The 22,664-nt window shown below is 27.5% G+C and overlaps 1 protein-coding gene across 3 annotated transcripts; it reads right to left on the reverse strand.

The window, feature by feature from the left end:
• Positions 1-1,558: 1,558 nt before the first annotated feature.
• Positions 1,559-22,269, reverse strand: LOC123266614 (zinc finger RNA-binding protein). 3 transcript variants are annotated; one of them, XM_044730922.1, is made up of 11 exons: positions 22,127-22,269; positions 21,497-21,657; positions 18,872-19,219; positions 16,188-16,787; positions 12,290-13,003; positions 9,537-9,771; positions 8,592-8,779; positions 6,764-6,909; positions 4,077-4,172; positions 3,037-3,157; positions 1,559-2,641 (listed from the first exon to the last, which is right to left on the reverse strand). In XM_044730922.1, the coding sequence occupies exons 1-11, from the start codon at positions 22,174-22,176 to the stop codon at positions 2,358-2,360; spliced, it is 2,943 nt and encodes a 980-aa protein (XP_044586857.1). In that variant the 5' UTR covers positions 22,177-22,269; the 3' UTR covers positions 1,559-2,357. The 3 variants fall into 3 exon arrangements, with proteins under 3 accessions (XP_044586857.1, XP_044586858.1, XP_044586856.1); XM_044730923.1 differs by having other exon boundaries at positions 16,188-16,673; positions 18,872-19,237; XM_044730921.1 differs by having other exon boundaries at positions 18,872-19,237.
• Between the last annotated feature and the right edge of the window lie 395 nt (positions 22,270-22,664).

Consider the following 22,664-nt stretch of genomic DNA (forward strand, 5'->3'; position numbering starts at 1 on the left):
ATAATTTCTAAGTTTCAATTGGTCAAACTAGAAATTTCGGAGTAACTCTGAAAAAACACTTTTTTCGGTTTTCTTTCGTTCACGATATCTCTCGAACGAATCAACCGATTTTGACCGGATTGGCGGCGATCGACGTGGTTTTTCAAGGTTGAGAGCTGATTAGTTTTTGGAATCGATCGGTTAAGCCGTTTAAAAGTTATCCCAAAAAAACCACTTCAGAAAAAATTTTTTTTCCTACTTTTTTTTAGATTTCTCCAAATTTCTCAAAATCTATCGATCCGAATCGGTTCAAATTAACAAGAAATCTAAGTTTGGCGAAGCCCTTTCGAATGGCACCAATCGCGATGAAATCGGTTCAACCGTTCAAAAGTTATAAGTGGTTTACATACTTACACACACACACAAAGACATACATACAGACATAGTGACACCCTCGCGGGAATAGTCAGGAAAGCTTCCTAGGACCTCAAAACGTCGAGATCTGATGAAAACTCGATTTTCGAAAAACGGGGTAAAACCAATAACTTCCCGATTTTTGAAAATTTTCAATTTTCTTAGCGGGAAGTTAAAAAAAAATTATTCTTGAAAATTGGAAAAATACATTTCTTTATTGATTCTGGAAAATTTTGCAACTTAAAAATTTTTCAGAACTAAATTTAAGTATTCTTAAATATTCAAGAAGAAATAGATCTTACAATTACTCGAGAACAAATAGAACAAAATTTATATAAGTAGTTGTTCCTGTATCTTTTAAAATTAATATTTAAAATTTTAGAGGGCATTATAATTAAAAATGTTAAATTTATATGAAAGTTTTAATAAAAATTTCAAAAATTTCTTCAAGTATTTGCCACTCAATCTACTAAATAAATTTACTCTAATACTGGCATAAGTATTAAAAAAGTTTGGAAAATCCAAAAGTACACGCCTCATAACGCTCATTCATTTCTTAAAAAAATTGTGGCTAAAATATGAAAGATACAGAAAAATTATAATTATAAGAAACCTTTTTTGTAGAAAATTTAATTCTTTATTTAAAAGTTCCTTATCAATTTTTCCTTATCTCTTTTCATCTCTCCAGAATTTGAATTTCAAATTCAAAAATGAAATTATAAAACTCATCCTCAGTTTTCAAAAATTTAAAAAGTTGGTTGTGATTAAAATATTGAAAATAGAAAAAAAATTATAAGATACTTTAGGCGCTAAAACTTTAATTTATATATTACATATAATTCGGTCACAAAAAAAAAAAAAAAAAAAAAAAAGGTATCTTAATTTTTTTTTTTTTTTTCTTCAATTTAATTCCCTACAAAAAAAGATCCTTATCAATTTTACCATATCTTAAATCCTCGACCCAGAATTTTTAAAATAAAAATTCAAGTCTTCATTATTACTATTTTATGAAATTATCTCAAAAAAATAATAATAATGACTTGAAATTTTATGATTATAATTTATCATTGCTATTATTAATAATACTTAATTTTTTACAATAAATTAAATTAAATAAATAAAAAATTCTTAAACTAAATATTGAATAAATAAACTAACAAAAATCTGACATCTTTTCTTAATCTTTATTAATTAAACCATACGGTTGAAAAATACATTCAATATGACAATGATCTTAGCCAAAATGAAACTCAAACCCGAAATAACAGTACCAATTACTCGTTAATCGAATATAAATATAAGTATGAATATAAATATAAATCAACTAACAATGTAACGGTACACTCATTACACAAATCGCTGTCTGAATATTTAAACAATTTAAAAAAGATTTAGTTAAGTTGCAGACTTAATACTTAGCGACTTATTTATCCTTAAAATTACTCAGCATTTAATAGTAATTAAACATCAATTATCAATTATCAGTTACTAAACACACGTGCACAAGACTCAGTACTACTTTAACGTTAATAATTATCGATTAATTACTGTTTAACTGCAGATCCCTCTTTACAGTACTACAAATTGACAATTGTCTTTTAAATAAAACCTTAAATATTTTTTTTTTTTTTCAATTAATTTTATCAAAATCAAACTTTCAAAGTTTAAAAAAAAATTTTACTCATAATAAATTGCAAAAATATTAATCATTAATTATTAATTACTTTTATAAAATAATTCCACTCATTCATTACGTACAATTAAACTTAAAAAAAGTCAATTGACGAAAGAGCAAACATTACAATTGTTTTTTTTTTAAATCTTAAGCAGTAATTAATTATAAATCTGGTGACAAGTAAATGGATAATTAATAACTTATTATTAGTATTATCGTTAATTAATAATATTTCGTATCTATTTTGTTTAAATTAATAGTTATTTTAAGTAAATTACTGAGTAATAAATTACTTGGAGTCTGTTTCCATTTTAGTTTCTTCGGCCTTTTTGTCTTTTTTCGAGGCCTCGCAGTCGTTGCCCTCGCCATTGCTGTTGTCGCGTCTGCGCTTGCGCGGGAACCGTCCCTTGTGCTTGGGAGGGGGAAGCTGTTCCATGCCGAGAACTTTGTGGATCTGCCGGAACGCCACCAGACGGAGCGCGTGTTGCGCTGAAGCGGTTATGTCTTCTCGTTGTTGGGCGGTCATGTTCCCAATTGCATCTGTTGGTTCCTTTTCACAAGGATCTGCTATTCCTGAAAAATATAAAAATTATATTAATATTTTCATTTATTCAAGAAAAATTATACTGTGATTATTTTATCACAGATTAATTTTTGATTTTAAATTAGAACTAATTAATTAATTTCGAAAAGAAGATCTTAGAACAACAATCAGACAAATAGAATTTGTACACAGAAAGAAAAATTTATTGAATGGAGAACAAAATTCTTGGTTCAAGAAAATTTGTCGGGTGCCTGAAGGAAGACCGAAGTTGTGTTGGCCGAAGTAAAAATTTTTCTTTAAATTCTATTCTTGGTGGAAGTCATTTTTTCTTAATTCGATCATAAATACTTGATACAATAAATTTTTATATTTGATCAAGATTTTTATATACTTTAGGGAATCATGATTAATTATTTCAAATTACCTGGAGACCCTGGTAATAAAATACCACCAGCTACACATTCAAGTAAACGTCGTAGAGCTTCTCCAAGACTCAATGGACAACCAGCAGTGTTGATAACTTTTTCAGTGAGCAGCTCTAGTGCCTGAAAAAAGGAAAATTTTTTAATAAATATTCAAAATAATCACCTAATTAATTAATTAATTATAAAATTGATTTAAGGAATCAGGCTACCAGTTCATCTAGGCAGTATCAAAATTTTGTTACTTCCGACGATAAAAACCAAAAAACTTGATTAATATGTTGGTAATAACTATTAAGACACACTCAGACTCGTCATCGGTATCATCATGTGTAATTCATTCTAAAATATTTCTTGAAAATAGGTTCGTTTTTAATTAATTTTTTCAACATTAAAAACTATTTAATTCAGAATAATAATGATTGTATTCAAAAAAGCATTGTTTTACCTAACAAAAATGTAATAATCTGAATACCGGTAAAATGCATAGTTTCTGAGATATAATTCTTTGAAAGTCAAGTAGGGTCAATTAGACCCCGTGTGTACTCTAAAGTTCTGTTCGGAGGTATGTAATCCAAGGGTTAAATTTATAATAATAATAAATCTAAAAGTTGATAGTTTTATAAAGCGTTGAAAAGCCTCTAAGTGAAAATTCTTAACTCAAGGGTTAAAGATACGGTGAAATTGATAAGGACGAGTGTAGAGAATTTATAAAAAAAGATCTCTTATAATTTTTTTGTATTTTCAATATTTTAACCAAAACTAGCAATTTAAACTTTTGAAAGCTACGAATAACTTTTTAACTTTATTTTTGAACTTTGAATTAAAATTTTGACAAAAGGAAAAGATAGGGCAAAATTGATGACCTTTTTTGTAGAGAATAAAATTCTCTATAAAAAGAATCTGATGTAATTTTTTAAAATTTCTAATATTTAACCCAGAATTTTGAATTTTAATGTAAACATTCAAAACTTTGAAAAGTAAACTTATTTTTTTATTTATTAATAATAATTTTATAAAATAAAATAATAATAATAATTACCCATGGATTAAGTGGTCCCCACGTAGGTACACGATTACAAAGATCGCGCATAATACGTATAATAATAACGCAGTTCTGCAGTGATGATGCTCTAGCCTGTGTAAAAGTCAAAAAGTATTAATAAAACGCCCAAATTAGTCACTAATATAATAAAAATCACTAAATAAAAAAATAATACAAATAAAATCTCTCGGAATCTCATAATATAACCTGATTAATTGCTTTGTGGTGGGCTTTAGCTATCCTTCCAGCCTCGTTATCCTTTTTAGTGTTTATTCATTATTTATAATTATTATTAGAGCCCATTTTATCAAATTATTACCGGGTGTTTAAAAATCTCATTAAATCTTCTTACTAAAAAATTAACCCTACAAAATTCTAAATAATTTTTTATCATTTAAAAAAAAGTTTTGGCAAAATAAATAAAACAAAAAAAAAAAAAAAAAAAAAAAACACCCGATATTTTTTATGACGTGTTTGTGCTTGTCTGTCTTTTAATGCTTATAAGTGCATTTTAGATTTTTATTAAATTATATTATCATTATTATTATTATACTCTATTTGACTTTTAATTTTGCACTGAATTCATTTTTAGACAGACGTAGAACAGACTTAGGCTGTATTTACATATAAATATTTTGTCTGTGGTAATAAATCCAGAATAATTAATCATTTTATTTTTAAATTTCAAAATTATAAAATTAAAAAAATTTTTCGATTAATTTTTTTTTACTCTACTTTATATTTAATATTTAAGGTAATATTATTCTGGATGTAAATCAGAAAGCTAGCAGATGTAAAAATACAATTATTAATTTTTCAAAAAAAAATATTCAAATTAGATTAAGAAATTTTTTTTTACTTTTAAGTAAAACGAGTACCAATTAAAAAAATTACTTTATTTCTTCTTTGACTCGAAAATATCTTGAATAAAAATTAAGGATAAAGGAACCAAATATTGACCAGGAAGCTCAACAATTTAATTTCTAAATATCTAGTAATTTAATTTTATATTCAGTAGCTTGTATCTTGTGAACTATTGAAATTTTTGAAGATATAAGCTCATCTCGACATTACATTCATTGAGACCTTTCATTTCAGTACACACATCAATTTTTCATATATTTATATACATTATATATAGGTATATATGAAAAATATATGAAAATGCATGTGGATACTCAAATGAAAGCTCTAGATGAGTGTAACATCGGAATGAGCTTATATCTTTAAAAATGTCAATATTTAAGAAAGTACAGTGCAATTTAACAAAAGTCATTATTTGATAAAGCAAGGTCGCTAGTAACCTTTAATGTTACAAGCAGTGAACCAGGGTTTCGGTCACGGTACAAAGACGACATGATACTTGAAGTTTACGAATATATAAATTAGATTCGGAAAAATTTATTTAGGTTGCATTCGAAAATGCTCTAGCTTTAGATACATAATTAAGAAATGACCTTTTATCTTGTGAAATATTAAAATTTTTAAAGATATAAGCTCATCCCGATATTATACTCATCAAGAGCTTTCATTTGAATACCCACATATATATAATATATGTAAATATATAAAATATATTAAAAATTGAAGTGTGTACTCAAATGAAAGGTATCGATGATTGTAACATCAGTTATACTGTTTTAACAATTGACATTTTTTTAAATATAAGCTCATCTCGAAGTTACACACATCAAGAGCTTTCATTTGAGTACTCACATGCATTTTTAATATATTTTTCATATATACATATATATAACATATGATAATATATAAAATATATAAAAAATTGATGTGGGTACTCAAATGAAAGGTCTCAATGAGCATAACATGGGAGTGAGCTTATATTTTTAAAAATGTCAATAGTTCACAAGATATTTGTTAAATTGCACTGTACTTTTTTAACTATTGACATTTTTTAAGATATAAGCTCATCCCGATCTTACATTCATCAAAAGCTTTCATTTGAGTACCCACATGCATTTTTAATACATTTTTCAAATATACATATATATATAATATATGTAAATAGATAAAATATATGAAAAATTGATGTGGGTACTCAAATGAAAGGTCTCGATGAGTATAACATCAGGATGAGCTTATATCTTCAAAAACGTCATCATTTAAGAAAGTACAGAGCAATTTAACAAAATTCATTATTTAATAAAGCAAAACTTTAATTTTTTGATACAAATGATATATTTATATTCATTCTATCTAAGCTGTTCAATATTTGGAGCCTTTACCCTATTTTCTTAAATTTATTTTCTAGCTTGAATTTTAAACCTGAAAATTGACAAAAATAATAAAAATTTGGTACTCATTCAATAAAAAAAATGAAAAAATCACCAAGTTATATTATTTACATACTGCTGCTTGACATGCTGATTAAAGAGTTAAAATTAATTAATAAAAATAATTAAAATCTAAGCCAAGGCTGGAAGTTCTAAGACTGCTCATAAAACTTAACTCTTGTCTATTATTTGCACTACCGATTAATTAATTAATATTAATTAATATTACGTGAAATTGGTATAATTAAAATTTGACTCGTAGATAATAATTCATATATATAATATATAATTAAGAAATGAGCGAAAAAAAATAAAAATTGACGAACTCGCGGTTAAATTTTTTTTACTCTGTTTTAAGACTGATGAGTTCAGTTTTAGAATCATTCAAACCTGAAACCACTTGGCATGCCTGAGTTGAGCTAAAGCCTCCAAACACTTAGCCTTGGGAAGTACATCTGGTGGGTCTGGTTTCGTCACTGCGGGCGTCGCGGGCGTCGTTTGCGGTTGAGCAGCTCCCTGCTGCTGTCCAGCACTATCTGAGATCCCAACAAAGAAAGCACAACACGCTTAGACAACACTCAGAGTGTTTGATCATGCTCAACGCACTTATTTTTTTAATCCCTCTAATATTCTTTTTTTTTTTTATATTTTTGTTTTTAGTTTTCAGAGAATTTTTTTTTTTTAATTAATTAATTATCAAGACAAAAAATTTACAATAATTTTTCACATTTAATTATATAAAAAAAAATATTTTATTTTTAACTTATAATTTATTTAAAAATAATTTTTATCTTGATAATTAAAAATTTTTACTTATAATTAAAACTAGCAACCTTGCAGTCACTATGTGACTACCGTGACTTGTGAACTATAAATGAATAAAAATTGTGCTTTATTAAATAATGACTTTAATTAAATTGCACTGTACTTTCTTAAATATTGAAATTTTTTAAGATACAAGCTTGTCCCGATGTTACACTCATCAAGAGCTTTCATTTGAGTACCCACATCAATTTTTCATATATTTTATCTATTTACATATATTATATATATATGTATATTTGAAAAATATATGAAAAATTGATGTGGGTACTCAAATGAAAGGTCTTGATGAGTGTAACATCGGGATGAGCTTATATCTTTAAAAATATCATGAATTGATAAAATACAGCATAATTTCTTAAATATTGACATTTTTAAAGTTACAAGCTCATCCTGATGTTATACTCATCAAGACCTTTTATTCAAGTACCCACATCAATTTTTCATATATTTTATATATTTATATATTTTACAAATACCATGTATATAAAATATATAAAAAATACCATGTGGGTACTCTAATGAAAGCTCTTGATGAGTATAATATCGGGATGAGCTTATATCTTTAAAAATGTCGATAGTTCACAAGATACAAGGTCATTTCTTAATTATGTATCTAAAATTACATAATGAAAAAAAAAAAAAAAAATAAATAGAGTAATTATTTAAATTATTAATTAATATAAATTGAGGGTATGCATGATCAAAAAGTCTTTAGTTATCGGATTGCCTCAGCGTTGTTTCCTTTCAACTACTGGAGCGTTTTAAAAAACACTCGTCTCTTATTTACTTGACAAACAACCACTCTAAAGACTCTACTTACTTCAAACATATTTTAAATAAATTTTATTCACATGAACCTTAAAAGATTTCTAATTTAAATATGTAATAATACTTTAAATACTTTTACGCTTATTTCCCGTTCTTCCAACGTTTTTAGTTCATCGACGCGACAGTGTTAAAACAGTCCTCCAGGTACATAGGTTTATGCTAAATAAGTCGCCATTTTTTTTTTTATTGAACAATTATTTTTAAAAAAATATTTTTACACTAGTTTTTTGTAAAATTGAAATTTAAAATTTTTAAATGCAAAAAAATTCAAGTAAAAGTGAGTGAAAAAATAACGACTTGGTATTAAAAAAAATTAATTAGTGAAAAAAAAGTATATATTATTCCAAACCGTGAAATCCTTGGTACTGTAAAATCCTGGTGCTTAAAAAATGATTCAGTAGATTTAAAAGGCCATGAAAAGAACAAAATTTAAGTAGGAAAATAAAAATAATAATTTTAAAATAACTAAAAAAAAAATATTGATTATTAATAATTATTAATTATTAATTATTGGTGATTTATCCTTTTCTTGGCCGTTGTTTTTGTTTATAATTGGGTAAGTTACCTGCTGTTGCCGGTGGTTTTGCTGTTTCGCGCATCAAAGGACTTGTGAGAGTAACACTGACAGTTACAGTACCGCCAGATACTGTCAAAGCCGCGGATTCTGGGTGCTTGCCTACGTTGTAGGTCTCTTCAGGGGCCACTATTTTCAGTTGCGATGGTAAAATTTCAGCGACTTTGTTTAGTAAAGTCCTAAAAAAAATTATAAATTAATAAATAAAATTATTATTGATAAAATAATTATAAAAAAAAAAATTTTTATTAAATCATTTAAAAATTGAATTAATTAAAAAAATTATTTGGAAAAATTAATCAATTGAATTATTTAAAAAAAAATTGTCAATAAAAATATTTAAGAAAAAAATACAAATTAAATCATTAAAAAAAAATTGATTAATAAAATAATTAAAAAGAAAAAAAATTAAAATCAAATAATTTAAAAATTGAATTAATTAAAAAAAATATTGGGAAAAATTAATCAATTTAATTATCTAAAAAAAATTATCAATAAAAATATTCAAGAAAAAAATGAAAATTAAATTTTAAAAAATTGATTAATAAAATAATTAAAAAGAAAAAAAAATTAAAATTGAATTAATTAAAAAAATTTTTTGGAAAAATTAATCAATTTAGTTACTTTGAAAAATTATCGATGACATTAAATTTAGCTGTCACTTGAAAATTTTTTATTTTTTTTCAACAAACAAATTTGTTCCAAAACATTATTTAAAAAAAATTGCATTTTCAAATTTCTACATGTCAATTTTTTTTTGAATTTTTCTTATAATTTATTAGTTCCGGAAATTCTTAAAATTATCAAGTATCTGGTAAATTAATTTTCATAAGTTATCGTGAAAAATTAATAAATAAAAATATTAAAAAAATAAATAAAAATTAAATTATTTTAAAAAATTAATTAATAAAATAATTAAAAAAAAAAATTAATTACTTTGTTGGTTTTTCAGCACATAGAACAACTAAACAGACATGATTATCTCCTGATAACAGCAGTCCTTTGGCCAAATTACCCACACGCATGACATCACGGATAACACGTGTATCTTCTTTTTCTTTTGGATTTGCAAATGAGGTGGCATTGTCATCTTTCTTCTTTTCAGCCTCTTCTTTCTTTACTTCAGCTGCCGGTGTTGTAGCATTTCCAGTTGCGGGCATGGTCTTTTTATCTGTAATTAAAAATTCATGTTTATTAGTTAAGATTGATCGATTAATTAGTTGACGTCAATTAATTCAAGATTAATTAATTAATAGAAAAAAATCAGGCTACCAGTTCATCTAGGCAGTGTCAAAATTTTGTTAATACCGACGATAAAAACCAAAAAACTTGATTAATATCTTGGTAATAACTATTAAGACACACTCAGACTCGTCATCGGTATCATCATGTGTAATTATCATATTTATAAACTTATTTTAAGATTGATAATAACCATTATAATTATAATGATAAAATTATTAGTTAATTATTTAATTATTATTATCTTTACTGTAACATTAGATTTTACTTATCATAGAAATGAAGATTTTAAACTAAATTGATTCTAAAAATTAAAGCAATTAATTTTGTTGATATTTCAAAATCTAATAATCCAATTTTTATGAAATTCTTATGTTTTTAAAACTTAGGCTTAATAATAATATGAATAATAAGAATAATAAGAATAAGAATAAAAATAATAATAATAATAATAATAATAATAATAATAATAATAATAATAATAAAGAGTTCTATATTTCAAAGCCATTATCCCGGATCCAAATTGATTTTAGACTAATTTTTAAATTTTACATTAAATTTTTATTTATTAAATTTTAATTTTTACTTATTATTTATTTTCACCACATTATTGTCAGTATGAGCACTCATACCATCCTTGGGTGAATATATCTAACAATTAAAAATCTTTATTTTAATTTAAGATTAAGCAAAGATGTTATATTCTTTACTCAGTGAGACTTTTTTCAGCCACCGAAAAAATAATAACTCGGAAATGCTCAGACCAGGAATCGAACCTGGATCTTTTGGTGTCGCGCCAACTGCTCTACCCTTAATTTTTCGATGGCCGAAAAAAGTCTCACTGAGTAAAGAATATAACATCGTTGCTTAATCTTAAATTAAAATAAAGATTTTTAATTGTTAGATATATTCACCCAAGGATGGTATGAGTGCTAATACCGACAATAATGTGGTGAAAATAAATAATAAGTAAAAATTAAAATTTAAAGAATTTAATAAATAAAAATTTAATGTAAAATTTAAAAATTAGTCTAACATCAATTTGGATCGGGGATAATGGCTTTGAAATATAGAACTCTTTATTTAGTAAAAACACCGATCTTCGGAAAAAATAGTAAATAATAATAATAATAGAGATCAAAGGTAAAATTTATATATAATAAAATCTTATAAATATATCAAATTAGATTGATCTAATTGATTAATTTAATGATTTAAATTCAATTATTAAATCTGATTAGTGAAATGTAATGTTAAATCTAATTATTAGATCCGATAGTTAGTTCCATTAAAATAGATTTAATTGTTGGAATTTTATGAGTTATAACCAATTGTTGAAATTTGATATTTTTAATAAAAAATTAGAGTTAATTGTTTAGATCTAATTGTTGAAATTTGATGATTTAAATTACAAATTAGACTTAATTATTTGGATCTAATTGTTAGAATCCAATAATATAAATCCAATAGTCAGTTCTAATTGTTTAGATTTAATTAGTATCAATTTAGATTCAACTATTTAGATCCAATTTTTTTAGATTTGAAATAGAAATCCATTTGTTTATATCCAATAGTTAGATCTAATCGATAATTCTTATAATGTAAGTCTAATTGTTAAGACCTTAAGAATTAAATCTAATTGTTGAAATCTGACAGTTCAAATTAAAAATTAGACTCAATTGTTTAGATCCAATAGTATAATTCCAATAGTTAGATCTAATTGTTTAGATCCAATAGTTAGGTCTGATTGTTTGGATTTAATAGTTTGGATCCAATTTTTGAAATCTGATAAATTAAATAAAAAATTAGACTCAATTGTTTAGATCTAATTGTTAAAATCCAATAATATGAATCCAATAGTCAGTTCTAATTAATTAGATCTAATTAGTATCAGTTCAGATTTAACTATTTAGATCCAATTTTTTATATTTAATATATATGATTCAATGTAAATATTTATTTGTTTATATCCAAGAGTAAGATCTAATTGTTTAGATCCAATAGTTAGATCTGATTGTTTACATCCAATAGTTAGATCTAAAAGTTTAGATCCAATTGTTGAAATCTGATAAATTAAATTAAAAATTAGACTCAATTGTTTAGATCTAATTGTTAAGATTCAATAATATAAATCCAATAGTCAGTTCTAATTAATTAGATCTAATTAGTATCAATTTAGATCCAATTTTTCAGATCTAGTATATTAGATTTAATGGAGAAATACATTTGTTTATATCCAATAGTTAGATCTAATTGTTTAGAAGTATAAATCAGATCTAATGAATAAATCTAATTTTTACTTAAATTCTTATAATTATTGTCATTATTATTATTATTATTATTATTATTGTATTTATACGACTTTACCGGCTGATAATAAAAACTATCTTTGTGTATCTTCTTTATTAATTATTATTATTATAAAAAAAAAAAAAAAAAAAACTTACTAGCTTCAGCAAGAACATCAGAAACCAATTTCAAAGCTTTCTCAGTATGAGAAACAATTTTTTTAACAGCTTGCAATTCTTCTTCCTTGGGATAAATACTCGAGTGATGAGCATCAACATGTTTGTCATCAGACCTGCGAGGAACAACGGAGAACATCATACCCGGAGGACCAGGGAATGGCCGAGGAGGCATTGGAGGAGCACCAGGACCACGACCACAGCGACGATACCACTCGTAGTACTCGCACTCTTCTTCATACCGACGACGTTCCTCCCAGTAAATCATCTCTTCGTCCATCATGGGACCCATCATGCCCATGGGACCCATCTGGTTCATCTCCTCGCGGCGGCGAGTAAACTCCTCTCGAGCCTGTTGACGGCGGTGTTTCTCCTCCAGCATCTTGCGCTGCTTAAGACTCGGCTTGATGTCTACCACTAGGTCAGGGTTGACTTTCTTCTTGTAGGCGAAGCGATGACGACGACCCTTCATGTGCATGTCCTTGGCATTCGGGTCGTTGAAACGACACTCGCAGAGTTTGCAATTGAAACTTATTATCTTGCCGTCTTCAGACTTGTTCTCTTCGATGTACTCTTGACCCACCGGCTGGATGTCTTTTTCTTCAGTAAGTGATTCTTCAGCTGATTCCTCGACTACTGACTCGTCTGTTTTTACTTCAGCAGCTGCGTTTTGGTTCACTGTGCCGAGATTTCCAGCTAAAAAATTATTATTATATTAAAGACTATTTAAGAAAATTATTTATTCATTTTTTATTCATTTTATAATCAGAAAAAATTGAATCAAAAATAATTTTTAAATTTGTAATTCAATATTAAGAATTAAAAAAATAAAAAAAAATAGAATTTTAACCCTTCATTATTTAACAACCCTTTTTCAAAAAAATTAACCTTATTAAAAAATTTTGTTCTAATTTTTAATCACGAAATTTAAATTAGAAATTTATGAATTAGACAATTTTTAAGCTTGTTTAAAAATCACTCGAAAAAAATTTTAAAAACTTACAAATTGATTAAAGATAATTTATTTATCTAGTTGCAAATAATGTATTAAAAAAATACTCTAATGAGCGATTCAATTAAAATTTATTTATAATTCTATAATTTGGAAAAATTGGATAAAAAATAATTTAAAAAATTCAAATTTTATGTCAAATATTAATAAGTAAAAAAAAAAATTCTTAATTACGAAATTAAATAAATATTTTTAATACAAATTACCTAATTAAAAAATGAATTTAATGATATAAATAATTAATAGCAACCTTGCAGTCACTATGTGACTGCCAAGAATTGTGGACTATAAATAAAGGACGTTGTGCTTTATTAAATAATGACTTTTGCTAAACTGAACTGTAGTTTCTTAAATATTGACGTTTTTAAAGATATAAGCTCATCCCGATGTTACACTCATCGAGAGCTTTCATTTGAGTACTCACATGAATTTTGATATATTTTTCATATATACATATTGTGACGTTATTTTTCACATGGGGTCTGTGACAACTGAGCGTCACATCGAGCACTAGCTCAAAAGTTCAAAAATATTGTACAGCGATAACCCAAGATACTGTAAATAGAACGATTTAAAATTTTTTTTATTGATTTATGGTAATTGTGGATAGTTAGTTACAGGGTTAGGTAAAGTAGGAGGCCGCGATATCAAGCCTCGCGGTAATACAGGATTTGGGGAATTAGTTCGCGAATTAGTTACAGTAAGATAGAGGAGTGATCATCGATCAAGGGAGTTCGAGTTCGACCGCCGTCCGAGACGGACGTGTTCCAGATAGTCGGTCTTCAACCGTTGTCCAGGTTAGACGCTACAGAAAAATTATTCAGTCTTCGTCCAGGATGGACGCGTTCCCGATAAATTTTTATTCGTCTTCAGAGACGATTATGCTACAGATTCTCCCTTTTTTTTTGTTTATTTAATTAATTATTTAATTAGCTTCGAGTCGTTTGGGTTATAGCTACAGATTTAAGAGTAATAATGAGGAAAGTGATTGAGTTTTGTGTGAGTAAGGTAAAGTAAAGAGTAAAGTTATTAGTTGGCGTCTCGAGCTTGTGGATGAGTCTACGTTGCCGTGGAGCGGGACAATAAGTCACCCGGCCTCGTGGATGCTAGGTAACCAGCCCTTTTGAGACTCCTGGTGGACTACGGAAGTCCAGCTGTAATGTTGGCGCTCCAACATGGGAGGAGTCAGGTGTGAGTAGGAATCGGTTTTAGTAATTTTGCCCTTGTGGTGGTTTTGGTATTTCTGACGAGACTTGACCAACCTCGCCGAGAGTACCGCTGGTCCACGTTAATTTTGGCAGGCCACAGGTGTGATCGGACCATTGTGCCTGTGGAAGCCTTTGGTCAGTGTTAATTTTGAGGGTTAGAACCTCTTGTAAAATCCTTTTACGATTCCCTACTTATACCGGCTCCAGGAGAAGTAGCCACCATGGACGATCCTGGCTCGGGAAAAGGAAAGAAGGTATTATTTAATTTATGTTATTTCTGTCGAGTTAATTTCGTATTCTGGGGAATAGTCCTCTTGTAAAACGTTTGTTGCGGTACGTTTTAAATTTATTCCTTTTCTTTGAGTAAAGTAAGAAGGATGCTTAGTTTAAGGTATATTTTATGAGTTTTTATTTTGTACGGTTAAGAGAGTTAAGGATTTTGTGAAGGGTATGTTTTGAAGCCCCAGGTCATTTTAGATATCTATACTTTAATTGGGTTATCGCTCCAGTAAGAATCAAATGTAATTAGAATTATTTAATTTTTGTATTTCTAGCTAAAAGTTATATTGAGTTCTGTATGGTTATATTTATTCGAGTTTCCGGTAATTAAGTTCCTGTATCTGTTTTGTTGTAACCCTTATAGTTAAAGTTTTGTTAAGTTTTTTTTTTTGGGACTTTGTTAATAAATCAGCTATCAATCCGAAACATCAGCGTCTTGATTTACACACGTTTCCCCAACGTGCAACCGGATCACCCCCTCTCTCCACAATCCACACACTGAGCGACACCGAGTATACCCGCCTTCTCTGCTGCAGCTCCCAGCCTTATTGTTACAGTTCTTTGAGTTTTGGTAATTTCTCGCAAATAAAATTATCTGGCGTCCTTACGGTTATAGATGAGGCAGTTCGCGGGAGTATGAGAGTCGGAAGTATAACGTTTGGGGTTAAATCTCTAGGTTTCCTATTAAAGATATCGTTTGTAGTTTAGTTCAAAGAGACCACCCACCAACCCCTTAAATCTCCAGATTTTAACGTTATAATATATATAAATATATGAAAAATTGATGTGGGTACTCAAATGAAAGGTCTCGATGAGTGTAATGTCGGGGTAAGCTTATATCTTTAAAAATGTCAGTAGTTCACAAGAAACAAGGTCATTTCTTAATTATTGACATTTTTAAAGACATAAGCTCATCCCGATGTTACACTCATCAAGAGCTTTCCTTTGAGTACCCACATGCATTTTCATATATATATATATAAAATATATGAAAAATTGATGTGGGTACTCAAATGAAAAGTCTCGATCAGTACAACATCGGGATGAGCTTATATCTTTAAAAGTGTCAATAGTTTACAAGATAAAAGGTAATTTCTTAGTTATGTATCTAGAAATAGAGCATTTTCAAATACAGCTCAAATACTTATCGTAACAAATAGACTATCGGTTAGAATGAAATGAAACCTTGAAAAGATATAAATTCAAGTCAAGACCTTTGCAATGACACTAAATTTCACTAAAAAAACCGATTTTATCATATGACTATCCGCGAGACAAAATTCTTCTTATTCTCTTAATAATAAATAAGAATCTTTTTCTATTTTCAATCTCAAAATTTCCAAATTAAAAAATTTTTAATTATTAAAAACAAAATACTTACAAGCAACAAAATTAATTTTAGGAGTCGCAGTAACAGTCGGCTTCTTGGCAGCAGCAGCCCCAGCAGCAGCGGCAGCTCCACCGGCAGCTTTAGCAGCAGCAGCTGGCTTGGGATTGAGCACCGTGGGATCAGCACTGGGAATGGGTTTTCCCAACTTGGTGTGAAGCTTGACGACTTTCTGGTGCTTGGCCCCGCGAATGTGAGCAGCGTAGGCGTCATTTCCAGTGCAAGTAACATCGCAGAGTTCGCACCTGAGAGAATTACCAGCCCCGCGAGCTGGAGGCTGCTGGGGGACCTTCATCGAAGCTTCCTTCTTTTTGTGCTTCTGGCCCTCCAAGTGCTCGCGATAGGTCTGAGGACCAGCGCAGCTGATCTTGCAGACATCGCAGTAGTGGAGTTGCTGGGGTTTGGGAGGCGGCTTGGCCCTCATACTCTTCATTCCACTTCCACCTGCTCCGAATCCTTTACGTCCGTAGCCCTGCCAACCTCCAGTCTTCTGGTTAGTTGTATTGTTGCTGTTTGCACTCTGTTGGGCTACGTACATTGTCGCAGCGCTATAAAGCGCTGCGTCATACCCGGAATACGCTGTACTTGCCGTTTCTAAAGAATAAATTTAATACCCATTTTTTCACAAGATAACTACACCCCCTAGTTGTTTTTATAAATTATTTTTTTTTTTATTTATTTATTAAAGCCCCTTTTGTTAAATTTAATTTATTATTTAAATTATTGATTTTTTTTTTCTTTTTTAATGATCAAGAAAATTTTATGGGAAATTAAAATTTATTTTTCTTGAAACGGCGTTAGTTTTTTTTAAGATGAATATTAATTTTTTTTTTTTAAAGATGATTTATTACAATTGAATTTTTTATTTTATTCAATTTAATTACTTAAAAAATTTTTTAATTATTTTGATAATTTTTTAGTTGCACAATTATATATTATAAATTAAACTTTCATTAGCTAACGATCGGGATTGTCTAAAAAACTAAAAAATACTTATTTCAATTCTAAAATACCTTTATAAATTTTTTATAAAGTTAAATATATTAAAATTTCACTCAACAAAAAAATAATTAAAACTGCTAACCTTACAGTCACTATGTGACGGCCGTGACTTCAAAACTATGAATAAATGAAATTTTGCTTTATTAAATAACGACTCTTGTTAAATTGCAATGTACTTTCTTAAATATTGACGTATTTAAAGATATAAGCTCATCCCGATAACACTCATCAAGAGCTTTGATTTGAGTACCCACATGCATTTTGATATATTTTTTATATATATATATTTTTATATATATATATATATATATATATATATATATATATATATATATATATATATATATATATATATATATATTATATATATATATTATATATTATATATATATAAATACATAAAAAATTGATGTGGGCACTCAAATGAAAGGTCTCGATGATATGAGTGTAATGTCAGGGTGAGCTTATATCTTTGAAAATATCAATATTTCACAAAATACAAGGTCATTTCTTGATTATTTATATTTTTAAAGATGTTAACTCATCCTGATGTTACACTCATCAAGAGTTTTTATTTGAGTACCCACATGCATTTTTGATATATTTTTCATATATACATATATATAATATATATAAATATACAAAATATATGAAAAATTAATGTGGGTACTTAAATGAAAGGTCTTGATGAGTGTGACATCAGAATGAGCTTATATCTTTAAAATTGTCGGTAGTTCACAAGATACAAGATACAAGGTCATTTCTTAATTATGTAGCTAGAGCTAGAGCATTTTCGAATGCAACCTAAATAAATTTTTCCGAATCTAATTTATAAGTACGTAAACTCCAAGCATCATGTCGTCTTATGAACCATGACTAAAACCTTGATTTACTGCTTGCAACATTTAAAATTACTAGCGACCTTGCTTTATTAAATAATGACTTTTCTTAAATTACGCTGTACTTTCTTAAATATTGACATTTTTAAAGATATAAGCTCACCCCGATGTTACCCTCATCAAGAGCTTTCATTTGAGTACCCACAAGCATTTTTGATATATTTTTCATATATACATATATGTAATATATATATAAATATATGAAAAATTGATGTTGGTACTCAAATGAAAGGTCTCAATGAGTTTAACATCGGGATGAGCTTATATTTTTAAAAATGTCAATATTTCACAAGATAAAAGGTAATTTCTTAATTATTTATCTAGAGATAGAGTATTTTCGAATGCAGCCTAAATACTTATCATAATAAAATGACTATCGGTGAGACTGATATGAAACCTTGAAAAGGCATAAATTCAAGTCAAGACTTTAGCAATGAGACTAAATTTCCCTAAAAAAATCGATTTTATCATATGATTATCCTAGAGAAAAAATTTTTCTTATTTTCTTAATAATATAGATTATGAGTGCAGTTATAATTAAAAGATATTTACCGATCATACAATCTTTATTTAATTTTAATATTATTAGTTTTATATCCAATCGATCTAATTTTAGTAGTATTATGAAAATAAAAATATTTATAATAAAATAATTAAACCCTAAAGATCTACTTTCAAAATTATCAAGGCTGATAGTAATTAAATTAAATTAATATTCATCTTGGCAAACTTAGCAACTTAAAAATAAATAAACAAACTTGAGCCTAAAACACTTACTGTTAGTTGCTGCAGCGGGAGCAGCAGCTGGAGTCGCTGGTGCAGTATACCCAGAAGAATAAGTCGCGTTCTGCGTAGGGTTTGATTGCTGATAAGCTGTACTGGCGGCTTGGTAAGTCTTGGCCTGGCCAGTGGTCGTTGCTTGACGAGCAGTCCCGGTGTAAGCACTTGTGGTGCTGTAAGCGGGCTTAGCAGCTTGGTAATGAGTCTCGGTAGTTGTGTAGGTAGCAGCAGCTGCAGCGGCCGCGGGTTGCTGATAATAAGTCTTAGTCGCGTCGTAAGTTGCTGCTGGAGCTGGACGACCGTATCCGTAATCGTAGGTTTGGGCTACCGTACCTGGGTTTGCTGCTACAGGGGAAACAAAACCTAGTAACGAATCGATCAACGTTCTACTTTACTTATTTTATTTTTTACTACTATTGTTTACTTAATTATTAATTATTTTTTTTTATTACGATTTTTATTGTTAAAGAAATGTATTATTTTAAATATTGAAACTTGGTTTTATTTTTTATTTATTAATACGCTTGATTTAATGACAATTTGACTAGGTATTAGAAATTTTTAATTATAGTAAATTAGACTGTTAAAAAATTTATGATGCTAAAATTAAGACGTGATTATTTAAATTAAAGTAATTAAAAAATTAAATTAAAGTAATTATTTAAATTAGAGTAATTAACAAAAAAAAAAAACAAAGAATTGTGGAAATTTTTTAAAATTTATACGAATAATTTTAATAATTGTTTTTTAAATAAATTATTAATGAAAAAATTTCAAGAAAAATTTGACAATTTTTATGATTTTTTAAATAAATTAATATGAAAATTTTATTTAAATAAAATTTGACAGTATTCATGAATATTTGATAAAAAAATAAAGAAAAGTTTAATCATTTTTTAAAATATAAATTGTGAAATTGATAAAAGAAAGTGATAAAAAATTGTCAATTTTTTTTTTGAATAAAGTAAATTACTCAGTACTTGAACACTTATAAACACGGAACCAGTACTTCAACAGACTTTTCGAATTGTTGTAACACAAAATTCGTAAATTTACTATGAGTGATATGCGCATGTTATAATTATTCAATGATACAGTAATTGATTTCTGTGAGTTTTTTTAATTATAAATCAAAACAATTATATTTTTGTTAACTTAAAAGTTGACATGTCAAGAATAACCGATAAATGCTATTTTTCATGAAAAATATACTAAACCGTAAATCGACCAATCAATAAAAAAAACGGTATGTCATCCTTCAAGTAAAAAAAAATGTACCATCCAATGAAATAGTTTCTTCTAAATAATACATATTTTTTGCAAAGACATAAACTATAATTTTTATATTAAATTTTAGCGTCTAACTATCCCTCTGAATTTTTAAAGCGGTACCCAGAACTTGAACAAGCTGGGGCCGCATAATTTTAACAGCACTCTAACCTCTAATAGGCTTATAGACTAGTGATCAGTATTGTGATTTGTATTAATTACTGCAAATTAAATAAGTTTTATAGCTAAAAATTAGTATAGTTAAAAATTATTGAACGTTTCGAATTGAGTTTTTTTGATTTATAATTGAAAATTTGCTTTATCATTCATAAAAAATGTAATTAAAAAATTAAATACAAATATTTCTCATTTTTAAATGAACATATTGAATATTCATAGTATTATTTTTAATATTAATCAAGAATATTTTATAATTCTTTTGATATTTCAATAAAACGTTGAAAATTTTTGGTGTGCCTATTGCCATATATTTTATTAGTTTAACTAATGCTCTCGGAGCGTTTAACTACTGCGGCTTGTCAGAATTCATTGTTCAACTACTACTCCTTTGATAGCCTATCTTAAAAACGTTGTCAAGATATAAATATTCAATTATCTTTCTTACTTTGCGCTTTAATAAATTCAAAATTGTTAATATTTTCATAAAAATAACTAATTTGAACTAAGAATAATATCTTAACACATTAAAAGTATGGTCAAATACGTTTTACTTTGAAACTTGTTCAACTACTGGGTACTTTACCTTATTTAAAAGATAATGTTCATGTTTTTTTTTTAAATAAATTTTTATGAAAAAATTGTAAGAAATCTGATTAAGAAATTGTTTTTTTTTTTTTTTTAATATATCATTTATAAAGAAATTAAAGAAATAAAAAAAATATCAAAATTTTAAGAATTTTTTTTAAAATAAATCATTTTAAAATTTGTTAGAAAAAATATTTTTTTGTTTTTTTTAAATTATAATGAAGAAATTTGAAGAAAAATTTGTCAATTTTGATGATTTTTTTTTCTTGAAATAAATTATAGTGAAATTTTTTTTCAAAAAAAAACTTAATGGATTTAAAAAATTAAAAAAAAAGTTAGATAATTTTTAAAAATAAAAAAAAAATTGACATAAAAAAAAAATAATTTTTTTTTTTCTTAACTCCCCTCCAATAAAATAAAATAAAAAAAAAAGCAAGAAATCATCAAGTGTTAATTTTAACATCATAAATTAAACTAATTTGTGATCGCTCATAAAACTAAAATCATCTATTCATTAAAAATAATTTTTCATAATTTTTAGAGCCAACAATAAACCTGGTAATAATTATTTAATAGCAAGATAATTACCAGCATAAGTCGTGCCAGTGGCTGCTGCGGCGGCAGCAGCTTGATAAGTCTCGTAACCAGTAGCAGCTGCAGCGGCGGGTCTTTGAGTATAGGTAGCGGCGGTAGCTGCCGGTGTTACTGCATAACCAGCTTGTCCAGTTTGATAAGCAGCACTAGTTGCTCTAATTGAATAAAAAAGAAAAAAAAATCAATCAATTATCAGCAATTCAATATTAATCAATACTTAATACTTTACCAGGAAAATCAATGGCAAGCTTGGGTCACCGAAAAATTTTAATAGAAAATTCATGGTATTAATAATAAAGTAATTGTCAAAAACTAATTACGGAATAAAATAAATAAATTGTCCGGTTTGATAAAAGAAATGAATAAAAATATGAATCAGCGAAATGAATAAAAGCGTTCGGCTGAATGAGAAATAATAAAATCAATGAAAGCACTGGGTTATAAAATGGCGGACATTACCGGCATAACGTATCGCATGGGTTATGAAATTGTTGGAACGAAAAAAAATAATAATAGCGCGCAATAAATAATGATTGGATATTTTAAAAATAATAACCGGAGCTACGAAATTAGTTATTAGTTATTTTTAAATATATTTAAATAATAATTGCAGTAACAACATACCCATATTGAGTACCGCCGTGTGTAAAACCGAAATAATTATTCTGTGCCATCCTTTTTACTTATTCCCACACACAACACAGAGAGACGCCCGGAAAGAAGGAACGACCAAATTAACAACGGAAGTCATTGGGCGTGTCTGATATTTCCGTTGGAATTCCCGTTAGAACTTTTATTCTATTGGTTTAAATTTAGATAGGAATTTTTTCATTGGGTAATAGTGACTCAGACGTTTAATTTCACGGAGGCTTACGGAAATATCCGAACTTAGATTCCGGGGATTCGAGTATCGATCGTTTTTTAGCGCGGGAAAATTTAAATTTTTCAGTTTTTGATAATAATAATAATAAAAAAATTATTATATAATTAGATCTTTTAAATATATCAAACTAATTTATCCAATTATTAAATCTAATAGTTAGATTGATTATTTCTATCTAATAATAAGATCGGATTGTTCAGATCTAATAGTTAGATCTGACTGATCAGATTTAATAGCTAGATCTGACTGTTTAAATCTAATGGTTGAATCTGATTATTT

Source organism: Cotesia glomerata, linkage group LG6 (assembly GCF_020080835.1).
Source record: "Cotesia glomerata isolate CgM1 linkage group LG6, MPM_Cglom_v2.3, whole genome shotgun sequence".
Lineage (NCBI taxonomy): Eukaryota > Metazoa > Arthropoda > Insecta > Hymenoptera > Braconidae > Cotesia > Cotesia glomerata.